Below are 17,248 nucleotides of genomic sequence, written 5' to 3'. Positions count from 1 at the left end.
TGCCTGGAAACAACAAAGCGCAAAATTGACACAAAATGGGCGATTGTTATGTGTTGTGTCTGAGTTTGCAAGAAGGGAGGACAAAAGTACGCCGAGGCAGACAGCGATCAGTTCTAGCTATTCATCGCCTAAACGATGTTTACTATCACGTGATGCCCACTGTCGTGAGGATTGGAGGGGAACGACATCGCCATGCGTTCATGTACATGTCCATCCCATGGAAAGGAGCTACGCGATGCATCTCGAAAATAAGCTTCCCGGAAGGTTTAGGCTGTGCAGGCGTGACGCGAGCCAAAGTACCACGTTCTCGCGTCGTATGTTCGAGCAACTGTAGAGGGAAAGAGCCATCGAGTTGCCCAGATCACGTACTTCCCAAAACGGCAACTACACCAAACTGCACCTTCTCGAAGCAGTGCCCAACAAAAGTAGCCGTTCGCGTTGCCTTTTTCTCGCGTCTCTCCCAGCTCAAATTGCATTTGCCGCGCTTCCTGTCTCGTCTTCTTTTCTTTTTGTCTCTTTGTTCTATTTCCTCGCCATCTTGCCCGTCGCCTATATGCTCTCGAAATCAGAGATGTGATCCGTTCGATGCAATACTGTGCAAGGCCAGCACTATCCCTGACATTATCCCCCAATCCCCCGGTCCGTTTTACGAATTTCCTGTATTAATTTTTTTCGTTTGTTTTGTTTTTCTTCGTTTAGTTCATGTGACCTTTTTGTCGTCTTTTCTTTCGGGCGTTGTGTCCTTCTGGGTTTCGCTCTTCTGATTCCACCGGGTCACCATTTCCTCTCTTCTCTTACCATCACCGTTGCGGCTAGACATCTTCTCGGGCCTCTCCTAGTCGCGTTTCATAATAGCATCTTCGTCCATAGAGTACAGGTCGTTCTATTGTTTTCGGGTTTCTATTCTACCCTTGATTTTCGTGGAATTTTTTTCCTGGGATTTTTTTCGTCCTTGTGCGGCTTTACGGCGAATAATCTGGTCGTTTTCGTGGTTTCTCAGATTCATCTCAACTATTTCTCACTTTGTCACTCGGACAACCTTCCAACCACTCTGTCGGGTCGCTTGTTCGCCGGCGCATCAGCTTTTTCTCTCACAGCTTGAATCGTTTTTCTTTCATTTCTTTCTGCGTTTCTTTTTTTATTCTCAATTGCACTTGTTTGACTTCTCAGTCCTTTTTTATTTTCAGTTTTCCATTTTCCTGTCGCTTTATCGTCTACGACACAGTTTGATTTGTCCACCTTTCGTGCTTTCTTTGTTTTTTTCTCCATTCGTTGTTTTTTCTTCTGTTCAACATGACGGGTCAGGATCAACTCAGCTCGTCACCAATGTCCAGCCCCGTCATTCACACGCCAGACTCAGATTGGGTGTTCGACACATTTGAAGACGGGCCTTCGATCTGGGACGACGGTGAGTTTTATCAGTATTCAATTGGTTTTGTGGTCCATTTCTAACACAACTGCTTCTCAAGCTCGCGGCAGACAAGTTCGCACACCAGACAATCTTGACCACGAGGTCAGTTTGCCGCCCATTAAACCAAAGCCTGTCGGCAGATTTGCCCTTGGAGGAGACCTGGAAGACTGCGGTGCGGGTCTGGCACCGTTATTTCGAGAGACGCAAGAGCGAATCTTCGCTCTCCGGCTCGATGATACTGCAAGGCCTTCGATTGTTCCTCCTAGCACTGCGCAACCGGTTCAAAGTGTTTCTGTCGACATGCAAAACGGCATGGCTTCCCTTAATGATACAACACAGAATGCTCCCATCAAAAGCGACGACTGGTATCAGCCAGACATTGATGCATGGTGCAATCCAGATGTGGGTTGCGGCTCAATTCCAGACATCCTAGCAGGAGAAACCCATTTTGAGCATGTCCCTGTCGACCAGCCGGTCGCCCTTTGGCCCGAATTCAATTCTAATCTACCGCTCCCCGAAAAACGGACGGAGACGACGGGGGCCAGCCACAGAACGTCTCCGGTGACCACAACAGCCCAGTAGGTTTCTTTTCTGGAACCTCTTTTCCATCAAGATACTAATATACAATTCAGTTCCGCTGGAAATCCGTTTGGCGGCCACCGATGCACAGAGTCGCGCCATGCCGGCAACTTTGGCTGTGCTGATTTCCGACTTCGAATTGTGCACGATACTTCTTACGATGGCTACCCACACTTGTTCCCCGGCCGATTTCAGGGTGTTGTCGATTTTCAGGTCTGCGAAAAGTGCATGACCAGCCATTTGCCTGGGTGGGAAGCGATGAAAAATGAGGAGTATCCTATTCCCGGCGCGCCCATAAACATTTATGTCACCTCAGATCTCGAGACCGCCAAATACGCGGCCAAATGGCTCTTTGACCAGATTCATTACACTTCTACAGAAGCTTCGACCGAGTACATAGACATGCGTACCGTTTCCAGCGTCGTAGAACTTGCCGCCGAGTTTGGTGGAGCGGGCCCTCGCATCGATGGATTCATTCGGTGGGCGCTGCTAAATGCAGAGGTGTCGTCTCTAGAGGAGACGATTTTTGGACTCCACGCCGCAGCGTTTTCGGCGAGCAATTACGATCTTTTCAGCATGTTCCAACCTTTTCTGGCGCTCAATTTCACGGGAGGAGAGGTCTCCAACTGTTTAAAGAAACTGAGCACAGTGGCACCATATCTGCCGTATGTGCTCCATCGCCCTCTTTGTAAGTGGGCAACCAAACTCGAGCACGGTCTTGTTATGACATTGGTAGAAATGCTAACGCTTCGTTTTATCAGTCTCCAACAACGTTGTTCGCCGCCGCATCGTCCACATCATCATGCAGATTGTCGAACGGGCCATCGACGAAGCCTGGCAGGAGCCTATCGACGTCGCTCGCTTCCACTTTTTGTGCGCTCTCAAGTACCGGTTCATGAGCCAAGCGGCGCTGACAAGTGACAGTTTTGACCTCTCTGGCCTGATGCATTACATGCGAGAAGTCGTTCTCGTCCACAAAGAGCCCTATGGCCAGCTTCTGGCGGATTTCCGGTCTGCCTTTACGGGCCAGGGGCTGAACCCGGACTTTTCGCCCTTGTCGCTTCTTCAGCACTACAACTGATCTTTCTGATATTGCGTGCTCGCTGGATTCGAGTTTTTTTTTCGTGTCTGTTCTTATTCATTTCTGCTATTGCTCTCATATTCGCTGATTTCATGGGACATGGTTCGTTTTTGCTATTTTCTGCTGCTACTGATCTGGGATTCATCTTCTGCGTTGCGTTTTCCTTCACATTTTATTCTGCGACGATTACGGGACAATTCTTATGATGACGGAAGTCAATGGGCGTTCACAAAAGAGATCCGGGTATGAAAATGGCACCGCGGGGCCACAGTCGGACAACGACAAGAAAAATTTGCTTATTTCGCAGGCGTTATTGTTGCGTTTACGATGGGAGAAAATGGGCTACAAAATGGAGGGTAAGATAACAAACCATGGGCCATGGTAGAACAAACTACAGACCAACGATATTAGAATCAGTTCCAATCAAATGCAAGACTGTCGTTTCACTTCTGTTTACTTTTTAACAATTTTTTGGCTCCTTTTTGATAAGTTGCAATATGTGTAGAATAAAATAAAATAAACGAATCATCAAATCGAACGCAAGGAAACCAAGCTGTGTGCAAATATACCAGACATTTAAATTAATTTACTACTTAATATTTTCACTATTGCAATCATAGAATAGGCCTTGCTTGACAACTGTGATCTATTGAAACCTCGCGTTGCGCACCTTGAGAATGTCCTCGAAGAGATTGTGTTTCCTTCGCTTTGCCGTTGCCGTAGAGCATCTGTATGACTTTTGCATCACTTTCTCCTCACCTCACCTTTAACTCCCGCCTCGCACCCAATCTTGTCCTACAAGACGGGTGGCCTGCCAACTGCAGCCTCGTCTTTGCTCCTCTTCTCTCCAAATTAGCAGCAAACATAAAACAACACAAGACATCTTGTGCAGCACCACAGAGCAGTGCGCGTCGATAGAACAGCAGTGCTTTGATATTTCTCTTTCCTCGCTGCGAGCCACTCCCCGAACCTACGCGTCTCTGTACTTTGCATCGTGGCATTTTATCCCACCTATTATTCCCTCCTCTTTTTTTTTTTCGAGCGTTGACGTCTACAACCACACATATTGACAACCAACTCGCACTTGTCTCATCACAGAGTCGACTCGATCACGAACGACAGTGTCACAAGGCGAGAAGATCCGGCGACGTCGAGCCCTGCGCTCTCGAACATGGCCTACCCGTATCCGCCCTATATGCAGGCACACCCGCCGCCGGGCTACGGTGCGCCCGGCTCGACAGGCTACTTTACGACGCAGAATCTCGGTGGCTTCTACGCACCCATCTCCAGCAACCCCCCGTTTGCGGCCCTGCCACAACCGCAGCTGCTCGGTAGCGCGGGCAGTGGCGGCGCCATGTTCAATTGCTGGCCCGGCGCGCCTCAGGAGCAGGAGAAAAACAAGGGAGAAGAAGCCACCAAGCCGGTACATAAGACGCAGCGAACAGGCAGCCGAGAGCACGAGCAGCGTGGCCGCCGGGACGGCGGAAGCAAGGCCAAGACGAAGAAGAAACCGGGACCTCGCCTGATGCCATGGGACCAGGTGGTGGAGAGTTTGAACGAGAATACAGCCGACAACAAGAAAGCGGCCGACGACAGGGACCACGACGATAACGACAATGATGACAACGAGGACGACGGAGCGTACGATCATTGCGACTACAGCGCCAGTGAGGCCTGCTCTGGCTCCGTTGCCGATTCCCAGACCGGCGGCACCTCAGGCGACGACGTCAACGACGGCATGACCGAAGTCGTCATCCAGCCAGGTGGCTCCGCGCATGTCTTTGTACACCTTAACCGCCTGGATCGCTCGCCCAACACGACGGCCTTTGTCGTCTCGGCTCGGCGGATGCAGAGCATTGCCCACAACTGGCCACGCGTGTGCCACCAGGGCACCAACGACTACGACCTGTCGGCGACCGACGAGGCGGCCGTGCTCGGCATGTATTGGCTGCTGCAGGTGCTGCACATGGAGGTGGAGACGCCTCCCGAATTTAGCTACTATCATGGGCATGGGAGCGATTCCGACGGTACCAGCAACAGCAAAAACAACCAAAACAACCAAAGCAACAACGGAAGCGGAAACGGACACCTACGCCCCGGCCTGGCTCCGGCGACGACGCCGTCCCGTGCCATAGTACACCCACCGGCCATTCCGCCCGAGCTGCCGGCCCGCGTGCTGGCCTACGCCACGCTTTTTGCCCACCAGTTGGGCGTTCTGGAGGGCGAAGAAGAGCACAAGCTGCTGCAGACCAACAACCAGTACGATGCCGCCATGCCGTCGTCGCCCCAAGGACCTGCGGGCGCAGGCCGTTTCCGGAACCGCGCCGAGACCTGGATGCGCGCCGTCACCAGCAACCCGCGCTGCCGCCGCACGCTCGACGGTGCCATCGTGCCGCCGGCCGACTGGCCGTACGTGCTGTTCACGGCGCGCGTGCTGGGCGACCGGCAGCTGTTTGCCGTGTGTCTGCGGACGCTGCTGGAGCGGTGGTGGCTCAACGAACGGGGTGTGTTTTGTGACGTCAACGGGCCAGCACGGATTGACTTGCTGCCCGAGGCGATGCGCGAGATTGTGCTCCGTGATCTGAGTGAGTTTCTTCCCTGGTCTCCCCGTCCCCCGTTTACTGCTGTGCCGGTCACTGACTTGCAGCCTCGTTTAAAAACGCACGCGAGCGGTCGGTCGAGTCGATTGTCAATGGCGCGATGAATGCGTTCTACTGAGCGGTCGCGGTCGGCCGGCATGGAGGAGAGTACTCGTGAAACGGATGGAAGAATTGAGGCCGGCGAGGCAAGCGAAGGTTTATGGATGGAAAGGATTGGACGTTACTGGCAAGGGCTCGGCGCGTTTAGCTAGCCTTGCGAGGCCGTGAGCCCAGGTCGCTCATCGGGCGGACAGAATCAAATCACATTCGACAATGAATAAAAGGCACAAAGGCATCGTAGCAAAGGACGCAGCAATGTAGATCTCAAAAATGAAACAATCATCAGATGGACGGCTGATGACAGAGATTAACGAAGGATCGCACTTTCTTCTCCGAGCGCCCCCAAGAGACAGAGAAAAACAGAGACAAAATGCCTCTCCCTTCTCCGCTGCGTACCCGTTGGCCGCGGACAAGACCCGAACCAGGGGTGCACAAGAGCACTCGTTTATCTATCTGAAGAAGAAAAGAGGGAAGAAAGGAGGCGTCCAAGTCGAGATCACGAAAATTTCCACTGTGATTTGGAGAGAGCTCGGCGCTCCCCACAGTTCCCCACTGTGCACGTGATCACAAGTCAAAGGCCAAATATTGATCCGATTTTGCTGCGGTGCGCCTGCCTCAAGCATGTGCTCTGCTCTGTACGTATTAAGGTGGGGAACAGGTACTGATGACGAGCGGACAGAATCGGCGGCGCGGTGATTGGCGGGTTTGACTCGCGCGCTGGAGCCAGCGCCCCAGTGCCCCAAATTGGGCCCAGGCTGGCCACCGCTGCAATCCCCAGGGCCAGGAAACTGCTTGTGACAGCCGAGGAAGCCCGAAAAACCAAGCCGAATTGGATCTGGAGGCCATTGTAACTGGAAAGCAAAGCATCACCAAATTTGTCGCAAAGCACAACCCTTTCGCGACCACGACGACATAACGACAGACAGGCTCTTGTCGTTTTCTTTTTATCCATCTTCCCTCCACCGCCCTCCTCCCTCCAACACACAGCACAATGAACGCCCAGCGGGTAGGCGTGATGGCGCTCCGGAGAGGTTCGTATCTTGACTCCCCTGCCGCCACGTGGTGATGATGATGGTGACGATCTACTGTGGTTGCTCTATCCTCTCCAATGACAGCCCTTGCTAACACACCGTCGCGCAGCTGCCGCCAAGCCTTCGATGGCCCTCGTCGCCCCGAGCATCGCCCGCGGCCTCATCGTCCGCTCCGCCCTCCAGGCCCAGGCCCTCCAGTCCCGCGCCATCACCACCCAGAAGCTCTCCCACGACGAAGCCAACAAGGTCCTCGCCTCCCAGCGCCTCAACCGCCCCGTCGCGCCCCATCTCACCATCTACGACCCGGCCCAGATCTGGTACGGCGCCTCCATCATGCAGCGCTACACCGGCATGGCCTATGCCGGCGCCTTGTATGCGGGCTCCCTCGCCTACCTGGCCGCCCCGCTGCTCGGCTGGCACCTCGAGTCGGCCAGCCTCGTGGCCTTTGCCGCCAGCCTGCCCGTCGCCGCCAAGGTGGTCCTCAAGACGCTGGCGGCCTTCCCTTCCTGTTCCACTCGTTCAACGGCGTGCGCCACCTCGTGTGGGACGCGGCCGTCAAGGGCTTCGGCAAGGCGGACATTGCCAAGGCGACGAATGCCATCTGGGTGGCCAGCGTGATTGGCAGCCTGGGCCTGGCTCTGCTATGGTAGATGCCTTGTCGCATGGTGCAAAGGATGACGGATAGGTGCAGGGAGAAACGATGACGAGGAAAGGGTCCCAACTTGCTGCATTTGCTGCATATTTTATTTGTTCTACATACGGATTTTGACTTTGGTCTTGGAGGCGGAGAGGAGACGTCCAGAGATCCCTGAACCCAAACATGTTTTTGGCAGGGAGAAGTGTCAATCCTTGGCTGTACTTGTACAAATGAGAAAGAAAGTGAAGGAAACGAAAGAGATACGAAGACAATAAAAACATGATCAAAATGCTATAACATGTATTGCCCTGTCTCATATATACCTGTGCTGTAAGAATACAACCAACACACACTCCATCGTGGACGTGAAGTAGTTCATTTTGTGACGGAGACAGGGACATGTCGAAGGTAATGTCTGAAGCTCCCACGAAGACCTGGAGATAGACGGACAATTTAATTAATGACGCGTAGAGCCGATACAGCGCATACCGCAATCCCGTTACGTTGTATGGAGTGCATGGCACAAATGCGAGTAATTTGTGTTGCGTCTCGTGTCCTGCTTAATTTCCTCCGCTTGGCTTGTTTTCGCAATGACATCTGGTCGTGGTCCGCGGCTGTCTCATGGAAGGATTTTGGAGAGAACATTTGCATTTGCACACAACTACCTTTGGAACGCGATACGCCTCTGGTCTGCAGCATTGTGCAGGAAGTATGGTTGCAACGGGCCGAGCTGAGCGGGCGGAACGTTCATGCACGACAGAGAGGAGAGAGAGAAGAGGAACAGGAAGGCCAGGAGAGAATAAACTGCAGAGATGAGTGGCCTCGGCGACCAAATCATTGCGGGATTTTCACCCAGAGTAGCTCTGTGGGCAGAACGCCACGGTCGTTCCAGAGGATGCAACGGACCTTCCAGGGACATTTGAACGCGGAAGACACAGCAACCAAGGCAGGATCTCGGGCGCTGCAGATGCGAGACACCTTGTGCGCAGATGCAGAATGCAGAAATCTGCACAGCTGAATGGACAGAACGGACGCGAACCACATGATCTGATCCAACCCGTCTGCACACCCATCCGACATATACCTGAATCAGTAGATGCCCGATAATTACAGAATGAACACCGAGTGAACGCCATCATCTCGTGGAAGCAGCACGGTGATGGGGTGACAGATGTTGCTCCTCGTTCTTTTCTTGGTCCCGAAGCCACAAGGAAGCTGTGTTCGTTCCAGTCCTGCATTCTAATCTCATCGCCATCATTTTTTACACTCTCTGGTTCCGCGTCACGCAATATCATCAATAGACAAAATCATGGGACACAACAGCGAAACAGCTGGGGCCGGTACAGCAGCCACCCGCATGTTGCGGCATCACATCATAGGTCTCCCATCGACGGTCGCCAACCTACCCTCCCTTGTCGTCGTATTGACTTGCCTCGCCGTCTATGTGACCGTGTGCCGCCTGCTCCGCTTCCGCCGCGCTGCCGCCATGCACCGCCAATTCGACCACGCATACACAGACCGCGCGTCCCTCGCCGCCATGACCACCAACGACGCCCAGGCGATCGTGGCCACCATCCAGCAGCGCGAGTTCCCCTTCATGTACACCCTGGCCATTGAGTTTGGCATCTTCAAGACGTATGGCATCCCCACCATTTCGCGCATCGTCGGCGCCACGCGCGCCGTGACCGATCCGCTGCCGGCCGCCAAGCGCGCCGCCGACACGCTGGCAATCATCAGCGAGTTTTCGGTCAACCCGCCGACGTCTGTCCGAGCGCTGCAGGCCATTGCGCGCATGAACTACCTGCATAGCAAGTACCGTGCGGCCGGCCAGATCCGCAACGCCGACCTGCTGTACACCCTGGCCGCCTGCGTCACGGAGCCCATCCGGTTCATTGGCCGCTATGAGTGGCGCCCGCTCAGCGACCTGGAGCGCTGTGCCATTGGCGTGTTCTGGATGGGCCTCGGGAAGGCTATGGGGATCGAGTACGGGCCGACCAGCGAAACGGGTCCCCGGGCCCAGGGCCTCGAAAAGGGCGCCGGCCGCAGCTGGCGCGACGGTCTGGAGTTTGTCGACGCCATATCCGCATGGGCGGAGGAGTATGAGCGCGCCGCCATGGGCCTGCACCCGGCCAACATCCCGCCCGCCCGGCGCCTGACGGCCATGCTGCTGCAGCTCGTACCGTCTGCCCTCGAACCCTTTTGTGTCGAGGCCCTGACCGTGCTCATGAGCGACCGCATGCGCGCGGCCTTTGCCTACGAGACGCCTGGCCTGGCTGCGTGCCTCGTGACGTATGGCGCCCTGGCCGTGCGCCGGTTTGTGCTCCGGCATCTCACGCTGCCACGCTTTGGCGTCTACCGCGTGGCCAGTGCCCAGGCCGATCCAGCCACGGGCCGTGTGCAGCTCAACGAGTACCTGACACACCCGTGGTACAACGCGCCGACGCTGTGGAATCGCTGGGGGCCCATGGCGCTGCTGAGGCGGGCCGTCGGTGGCGCGGTGCCGGGAGATGCGCGACCTGCAGATAAAGATGACCGACGGGGAGCACACAGGGAGGGTGGAAGGGGCAGAGGCAAAGGGGGCAGAACTTATTTGCCTGAAGGATTCCTGGTATTGGACCTGGGACCCTTCAGTTTCATGGGCGTGGGGAAGGAAGAGACGGCGGCAGAAATGGAGCGGCTGCGCACGATACGGACAGGCGGCTGTCCGTTGGGGTGAGAGGCCTGGAGGTTGATGATGGCGTAGGAGACAGGATAAGATACCACGGGAAAAGCTGTCTAGAAAGCTGTCTAGAAAAATGAGGCCTAAAAATGTGTGGTCCGTGATAGAATGCACAACTAGGAAGGGGCGTGAGGTTGCCGAGAGAGGAGGGAGCGAGACGGTTCGAGTCCTCCTTCAAACGCATAACATAAAGCGTATAGTTCATAGGAATATCGTCGTATATTTGGAAGAGGCAGAAGCACGTGGTAATGAACAAGGGATAAGTTTGATGCGTCCTAGTTGAAATAATTGACGACAGCTGCTTCGACGTTGTCGATGTAGATTATCGTTAGGCCCACTGTAACTAGTGTCGATAGCGCCTCAATCTGCCGTATTGGCAGCTAATGCCGCGTGGGGATCAGCTCCAGCGCTGTTATCGCAGTGGGCTTTACTGGTTTTGCATGGTTCTCTCAGCAGCCCCACTACCCACGCTCCAGCGGATGACTTTCCTGCACGGGCCCAGACAAACCGCCTAGAACCACGACGAGATTTATGGTCTATGTTCCCCGCCTTTACAAACGAAGCTCAAGCTCACCTCAACAGCCCAAAGCCTTTCCGGCCGCCTACACGACCACAACGAACAACGACCAACGAACAACGAATGCAACGATAGCGAAGCGAAACGACCACTGCATACAGCCTGAGCGCCCATCCACGAATAGCTGGCTGCGCAGCTCTTGCGACACTCCGACGGCCTGCCCAACCAACCTCTCTCATCCGATCGCACGCCTCTCGCCGGATCTCCCGTCTTTTGCACGTATTGCACGTACCACGCCACGTGCCCGCGAGCATGGCCGACAGCATCCCCTTCTTTGGCGCCGACGTGCGCAGCGAGGTAAAGAAGCCCAAGAAGCGCAAGGTGCTGCTCATGGGCAAGAGCGGCTCCGGCAAGTCGTCGATGCGCTCCATCATCTTCAGCAGCTACCTGGCCCGCGACACGCGGCGCCTGGGCGCCACCATCGACATTGACCTCTCGCAGGTCAAGTTCCTGGGCAACCTGACGCTGAACCTCTGGGACTGCGGCGGCCAGGAGGCGTTTACGGAGAACTACCTGTCGCAGCAGCGGCAGCACGTGTTCAGCAACGTCGGCGTGCTCATCTACGTCTTTGACATTGAGTCGCGCGACGTCGAGCGGGACCTGGCCACGTACGTGTCGGTGATTTCGGCGCTGACGCAGTACTCGTCGGGCGCCAAGGTGTTTGTGCTGATCCACAAGATGGACCTTATTGTGGCGGCGTCGCGCGAGGCCGTCTTCGAGGAGCGCGTGCGCCTGGTGCGGCAGAAGACGGCCGAGTACCTGCAGAACGTGCGAGACAATGCGCGCGGCGAGGTCCTGTCAGACGGGGGCAGTGCTGTGGAGGGTGGTGGCGGCGGTGATGCATCCATGGGAGGCGAATACGACGACCTGCCCGACCTCGAGCTGACGCCGTTTGCCACGAGCATCTGGGACCAGTCGCTCTACAAGGCGTGGGCCAGCATCATCCACGACCTGGTGCCCAACCTGGCCTTGATCGAGACGAACCTGGGCCACCTGGGCCGGCTGCTCGAGGCCGAGGAGATGCTGCTGTTTGAGCGCACCTCCTTCTTGGTCGTCTCGCACTGGACCTCGGCCGAGGGCGCGTCCAACCCCTGCGAGGACCGCTTCGAGCGCATGAGCAACATCCTCAAGAGCTTCAAGAGCTCGCTGGCGCGCTACACGGGCACGCCGCGCAACGCCGAGCAGTTCAAGCTCTTTGAGCTGCGCTTCGGTGTGCGCTTCAATCTGTTCATCGGCAAGTTCACCACCAACACCTACATCTTGGTGGTGTTGCCACCAGGCGAAGCACGCTTCAATGCGGCCCTGCTCAATACGCAGATCGCGGCAAAGCAATTCGAGTTCTTGGACGTGCCAGTGGGTGTGACGACAAACAAGGAGCAGCAGCAGCAGCAGCAGCAAAGCCAACCAAATCAACCGGGCCAACAGCAGCAACAGCAGCAACAACAACAGCAATACGGTGGAAATGGATCGTCAGCCGTGTATGCGTGACGGAAAGGAGGCAAAGGCACACAAACGATACCCAGATTGTGGGACAGACAAGAGAAGCAATGTGGCGTTTGGGACACGGACTTTTCATTGGGCATATATTGTATTTTTGGGAACAAATTAGCACCGAGCTGGTGTCGATAACGATCATGGCATACTGCATTTGCATTTCTCTTTCTAGGTCGTAGTTAGAATCAACACACAGGCACTTGTGCATCAAGAGGACGTTGTCCATGACATCAACGCAAATCACCAAAAACAATGTTATCAACGGGTGAAAACAGCTGGGTAGCATGGTCTATGTATTGCACCTTACGCATGCATCATGAAACATGAAAATGAAAATGAAAATGAATTGAACACGTGGACCTGTTGCACCGTCCGTACCATACCGCACCGTCCCATTTCTTACTCAAGTATCACTAAGGGCCGACCTTCTCTACACCCACTTCACAACCGCTGCGCCGCCCCGCTTGAACTCGTCCGTCTCGCCCAGCACCAGCGACTTGTCTGTGTGCTCCTTGTTGGGGAACGTGGTCGCCAGCACCCACGCGCGGCCCTGCGTCGACGAGGCCGGCAGGGCCTGCTGCACAAAGTCGTAGACGTCGCTAATGGTCTGGGACGTGTTGAAGCGCGCCGGCAGCCGGGTGCCGTCGGGCAGCTGCACACGGAGGTTGACCGTCGGGAGGCTCTCGTCGACGTGGGTGGTGGGGTTGGGATTCGACGTGGTTGCGGCCGGCGCGGAGGACGACGCAGGACCCGAGGCCACAGCGTCGATACTACCAGCAGCAGCAGCAGCAGTCGTCGGGGCGCCCGGCACAGGGCTGCCCAGACGGTGGCCCTCGCCCGCAAAAGGACGGTACACGCGCGGCAGCTGATGCCAGTTCTCCTCGTGCTCGTGCAGCTTGATGTCGACGGCCTGGGCAAAGGGAACGTTCATCAGGTGCAGCGGCGCGCGGCCCTGGCGGATCATCTGCAGATCGGCGGCGTTCTGGGGGTCGTCGTAGCGGTGCAGTGGGCCGTCATCAACGCTAAAGCCGTCCTGCCAGATATGCAGGACGCGCTGCTCCGCGGGGGCGTCGGCTGCTGCTGCCGCACTCGGCCGACCTGACGCGGCCGCTGCCGGATCCGGGATCGTGCGTGATTCGGCACCCTCGCCGCCCAGCGTCTGGCCCGAGCCCCGAAAGCGCGACGGTGGCGGCTGCGATGGGCCGGGCGTCTCTCCGGCTTGTCTGTTCCTTCACATGGTCAGCGGGATACAATGTACGCTGTGTATGTACGTCGCACAGTCCTGGGGAAGGACGGAAGGAACGTACGCCTTTGCTTTGGCCACAATATCGCGCATGACGCGGCGGGCATCGCTCGAGGGACCGCCTACGGTCGGGTCCTGGACAGCCAGGCCAGACTTCTCGCCACCGGCAAACAGGTCGCCGCGGCCGCGCTTGTCGTCTTCATCGTCGCTATCGTAGTTGTCGTCGTCGTCGTCGTCGTGCGCATGCCCATGGCCGTGACCACTGCCGCCGCCGCCGCTGCTCTGCAACGAGCTCATTGTCATCAGGCCCTTTCGCTTCGGCTGGGGTTGCCGGGAGGAGGACGAGGCGGCGCGGGAGGAGGACCCGGCGTTGGAATACGACTGCGGGGCAGGTCGGCCGTCGAGGGTGCGGGGACCTGTGTAGGAAGCATCGGTGGCGGCGGCCGCGCCTGCAGCTGGGGCAGCGGCCACAGAAGCAGCAGCTGCTCCTGAAGTGGCATCTTCTTGGCTCTGATAAAACTCGGCGAGAGCGGCATCAGCGTCCCAGTCCGCCGCATCTAGAAAGTCGGTGGCCTGGAGACGTTAGGCGTACAAGTCAGCGGTTGGTGTTCTCGCCGTCAGCGGAGCAACGCCATTTAAAAAAAGCTCACCTCGGAGGACGAGACGCCCGTGATACCGCAAAAGGAGCTGATGATTTCATCTTTGGAAAGGCCTTCTGCCATGGTGGCAAGCAGTTGATTGATCAGCGGTAGTGGGGAATAGGACGTGTCGTAGCTGTCTGGCAGTCGAGAGGCAGCTGAGCTGTTTGTGTCGGTAAAGAATGCGAGGAAGAGAGAGGTGAGGACGTTGTGAAATACGTTGTTCCTTACGGTATTTGTGAGGAAGTACGACGTAGTGTCAAATGTCAAGAACTGGCCGAATCTCTAGCGAGTCGTGCTTCCTAGCTTAGGCAATAGGCAGCTTTGTGGCGACGTCAAGCTTACAATTGGTGCTGCCGCGTTGGCGACAGATACTCGAAAAGCCACCCTCTCGACCGTCCACTCTCCCACTGTAGAGATGCTGCCCCGCCTGTAAACTGTAAAGCGTGGCCCGTGGTGGGCGGTAGAAGTGGGACCGCTGGAACGCCGTGGAAGCTGAAGGCCGTTTTACAGCGGCGACTCAGATGGACCCAGTTTTTACCTGAATATGGCCCAAAACGGAAAAGCGGCAAAAGGATCCTCCGAGCTCCGGACGTTCGCTGAACGTTGAAAGAGGAGAGGTGATTGGATCCCTAAAAATACACTGGAGAAAGTAAATACAGTAATCAGGGTCAGAGGGTGTTGTAATTTCGTCCCACAATGTAAGATGGTTGTTAGCTTGCCCGGCCGAGATAAACAACCAGCCGTGCTAGCATGTCTCATCGACGGGACATAAAAGACCAGCAGTGCTGTGTTGACCAAATCGGCGGTCGAGCCCTTGGTGCCAGCAATGTGATTGGCGTCGGCGTCGATGTTAAAGTCACTGCAGGTCGCGCGGTATAGCACCTGAATACCTGAGCACCTGCAGCCACTTGGGTGTGTCCTCAGCTTAATGTAATTGTGTGTTAAGGGATGGCTGGATGGTAACACGAAACTTCGTATGGCCAGAAATATGTGCGCCTAGCGTTCGCTCATGTCCACTCTCCGCACGCCTCTATCCGTGTTTTTTTTTCGTTAGCACCGTGAACTCTAATATAATGATATCATGATTTTGCCACGATGGGAATAGCATTCGACGCAAAGCTATCTGCTTGAGAAAAGAGTGACTGATAAAACACAAAAGAACAATGAGTGGAATATGATGGAGAGAAAGCCTAGAATTTGCATCGTATACGTCGAACCTAATTTTCCATGAATCCGCATCTTTGCCACAATAGCCAATGGCTATTAGTCCGTAACACCAGACCTCGAACCTTACTGTTTTGTGTATAAAAGACCATCTTCGCACCTGTGTTCATATTCGTTAGTGAGAGGAGCACCGCGTCCTATGTGTGACTCTTCGGGTCGTGTGGATTTTCATCGTTGGGGAAGTATAAAAGTCTCACCTTTGAGGGCACCGCCATGATCAGCTCGCAGACATCAGAACCTTGCGTTCTTAAAGAGGATGCAATGGACGCTGCATAGTTGCAGTTGATGCATGGTATTGACTGTCGTTCATTTTCGTTAGTGAGAGGCGAAAAGAACACTGCAAAGAAATCTCTGGCATTTCAAACTGGCCCCAAAATCAATCATCGGACGTGCCCGAGCACCGCGTCCTATGTATGACCTTTCAGTCAATTTTGCCATCGTTGGGGGTGAAAGAAAGCGAAAGACTGCAATGCAGCGAAGAAAAGCCATGGTATTCCAAACATCCCCCAGTCCCTTCGATGTCCCAACGATCATCGGACGTGCCCGAGCACCGCGCCCTATGCTAACTGTCCCCCCAGTTCATTCGATGTCGTTATTATCTCAACAATCATCGGACGTGCCCGAGCACCGCGTCCTATGCTAACTGTCCCCTCAGTTTCTTCCAAAGCTTTATTTCATAATCAATCATCGGACGTGCCCGAGCACCGCGTCCTATGTGTGACTTTTCCAGTCTTGTGTTTCTCATCATTGGGGAAGTATAAAATTCTCACCTTATAGGGCACTCCTAACAGGTTCCCGCAAGCGCCTTAGAACCAATAGTTCCTCTTGAATGGGATACACTGGACGCTGGGTACTTGCAGTGGATGATGTGGTGTTGTGTCAACAGCTGGAAGACATCTTTCAGTTTCAAATTTTTTGTCACCCAATCAAACGTTGGTCATGGCATCATGGCCAATGTCGTTGTATCCATGCTGGGGGATCTTGTTCGGCAATGAGGGCTCGTGTGAGAACTGGAGGTTCTAGGGAGCTTGGTAGGCGAGGGCATTGACTGGGCAAAGAAAAACTGTTAGATTGTGCTCAAATGTATCAGGACTTGCTTGTGCAGAGGACTGGAGGACTTTACCTGAATGTCTGGGGTCGAGGCCGCCAAGGTTGCGTGTCGAGACATGGTGAACAAGGAAGACAAATGCAAGGAGAAGAGCATGAGGTTGAAAACAGATACGAGGATCGGCAAAGGGAATTGGAAGGGGGAAGAAGTCGGCGTGGTAGACATCGAGACAAACAGATGAGAGAAGAATAAAAGGGCAGAAGATGCAAAATCGAGAGAAACAAGAGCAGTCCAAATGATATTTATATTTGTGTAAAGAGCTGGCTGATCCGGGTTGTTTTGAACGGATTGGGACAAATTTGTTACTTCTGCCTCGCACTTGCCTTTCAACAATGTTATGATTCTATTCTACAACTACATTGCCCGATGCTTCTTTCCGTTAACTCCTCCTGTCCATTCAACTGGAAAGCTTATGACCATCCAAGGCAGGATCGATCAACTGCCCGATCATGGAAACGACCAGGTTACCTAGAAGCTGGAAGGCACGATGGGTTCTAATTGTGAAATTGGAAAGAGAGACTGTCGCCAAACGTCGTACCTGCTCAACATAGATATCACCGACCAATGTGTTCTTTCCTTGCAAAGAGCAGAAGCAAGATCTATCAATCCCAAACGACAGGAGCAACCCAAACAAGCAGTGTCCATAATTTACCGAGGGAAGGAACGAGGAGTACTGTTCTAGAGGTGCCCGGAGTAACAAATAACAATTTTGTAGTGGGCGACAGGAGCGTACGAACAACCCAAGAAGAACGTCCGCATCAAGTCAAGGAAATGAGGTAGGAGGCGTTGTGCGCAGAAACGTTT

General features: G+C 54.8%; 6 protein-coding genes across 6 annotated transcripts; 5 read left to right on the top strand and 1 right to left on the bottom strand.

Annotated features, from left to right (window-relative positions):
• Window positions 1-1,326: 1,326 nt before the first annotated feature.
• SPBR_01557 (uncharacterized protein) lies at window positions 1,327-3,071 on the top strand (the record flags this gene model as incomplete). The annotated part of the gene is made up of 5 exons (XM_040759867.1): window positions 1,327-1,408; window positions 1,470-1,513; window positions 1,751-1,989; window positions 2,044-2,678; window positions 2,752-3,071. The coding sequence occupies 5 exons, from the start codon at window positions 1,327-1,329 to the stop codon at window positions 3,069-3,071; spliced, it is 1,320 nt and encodes a 439-aa protein (XP_040619112.1).
• Window positions 3,072-4,242: 1,171 nt separating this feature from the next.
• On the top strand, window positions 4,243-5,789 carry SPBR_01636 (uncharacterized protein; the record flags this gene model as incomplete). Its single annotated transcript, XM_040759946.1, has 2 exons — window positions 4,243-5,656; window positions 5,719-5,789. The coding sequence occupies 2 exons, from the start codon at window positions 4,243-4,245 to the stop codon at window positions 5,787-5,789; spliced, it is 1,485 nt and encodes a 494-aa protein (XP_040619111.1).
• Window positions 5,790-6,761: 972 nt separating this feature from the next.
• Window positions 6,762-7,451, top strand: SPBR_09093 (succinate dehydrogenase (ubiquinone) cytochrome b560 subunit; the record flags this gene model as incomplete). The annotated part of the gene is made up of 3 exons (XM_040767219.1): window positions 6,762-6,801; window positions 6,911-7,278; window positions 7,362-7,451. The coding sequence occupies 3 exons, from the start codon at window positions 6,762-6,764 to the stop codon at window positions 7,449-7,451; spliced, it is 498 nt and encodes a 165-aa protein (XP_040619110.1).
• A 1,296-nt stretch (window positions 7,452-8,747) lies between these two features.
• Window positions 8,748-10,154, top strand: SPBR_01699 (uncharacterized protein; the record flags this gene model as incomplete). The annotated part of the gene is made up of 1 exon (XM_040760009.1): window positions 8,748-10,154. The coding sequence occupies one exon, from the start codon at window positions 8,748-8,750 to the stop codon at window positions 10,152-10,154; it is 1,407 nt and encodes a 468-aa protein (XP_040619109.1).
• An 832-nt stretch (window positions 10,155-10,986) lies between these two features.
• Window positions 10,987-12,222, top strand: SPBR_01779 (GTP-binding protein GTR1; the record flags this gene model as incomplete). The annotated part of the gene is made up of 1 exon (XM_040760089.1): window positions 10,987-12,222. One exon carries the CDS (start codon window positions 10,987-10,989, stop codon window positions 12,220-12,222), a length of 1,236 nt encoding a protein of 411 aa, XP_040619108.1.
• Window positions 12,223-12,658: 436 nt separating this feature from the next.
• Window positions 12,659-14,193, bottom strand: SPBR_09077 (UBX domain-containing protein 1; the record flags this gene model as incomplete). Its single annotated transcript, XM_040767203.1, has 3 exons — window positions 12,659-13,451; window positions 13,536-14,044; window positions 14,122-14,193. The coding sequence occupies 3 exons, from the start codon at window positions 14,191-14,193 to the stop codon at window positions 12,659-12,661; spliced, it is 1,374 nt and encodes a 457-aa protein (XP_040619107.1).
• Between the last annotated feature and the right edge of the window lie 3,055 nt (window positions 14,194-17,248).

Source organism: Sporothrix brasiliensis (assembly GCF_000820605.1).
Source record: "Sporothrix brasiliensis 5110 chromosome Unknown Cont18, whole genome shotgun sequence".
NCBI lineage: Eukaryota > Fungi > Ascomycota > Sordariomycetes > Ophiostomatales > Ophiostomataceae > Sporothrix > Sporothrix brasiliensis.
The sequence above is the reverse complement of the archived record's forward strand: the minus strand, read 5'-3'. Positions and strand labels throughout refer to the sequence as shown.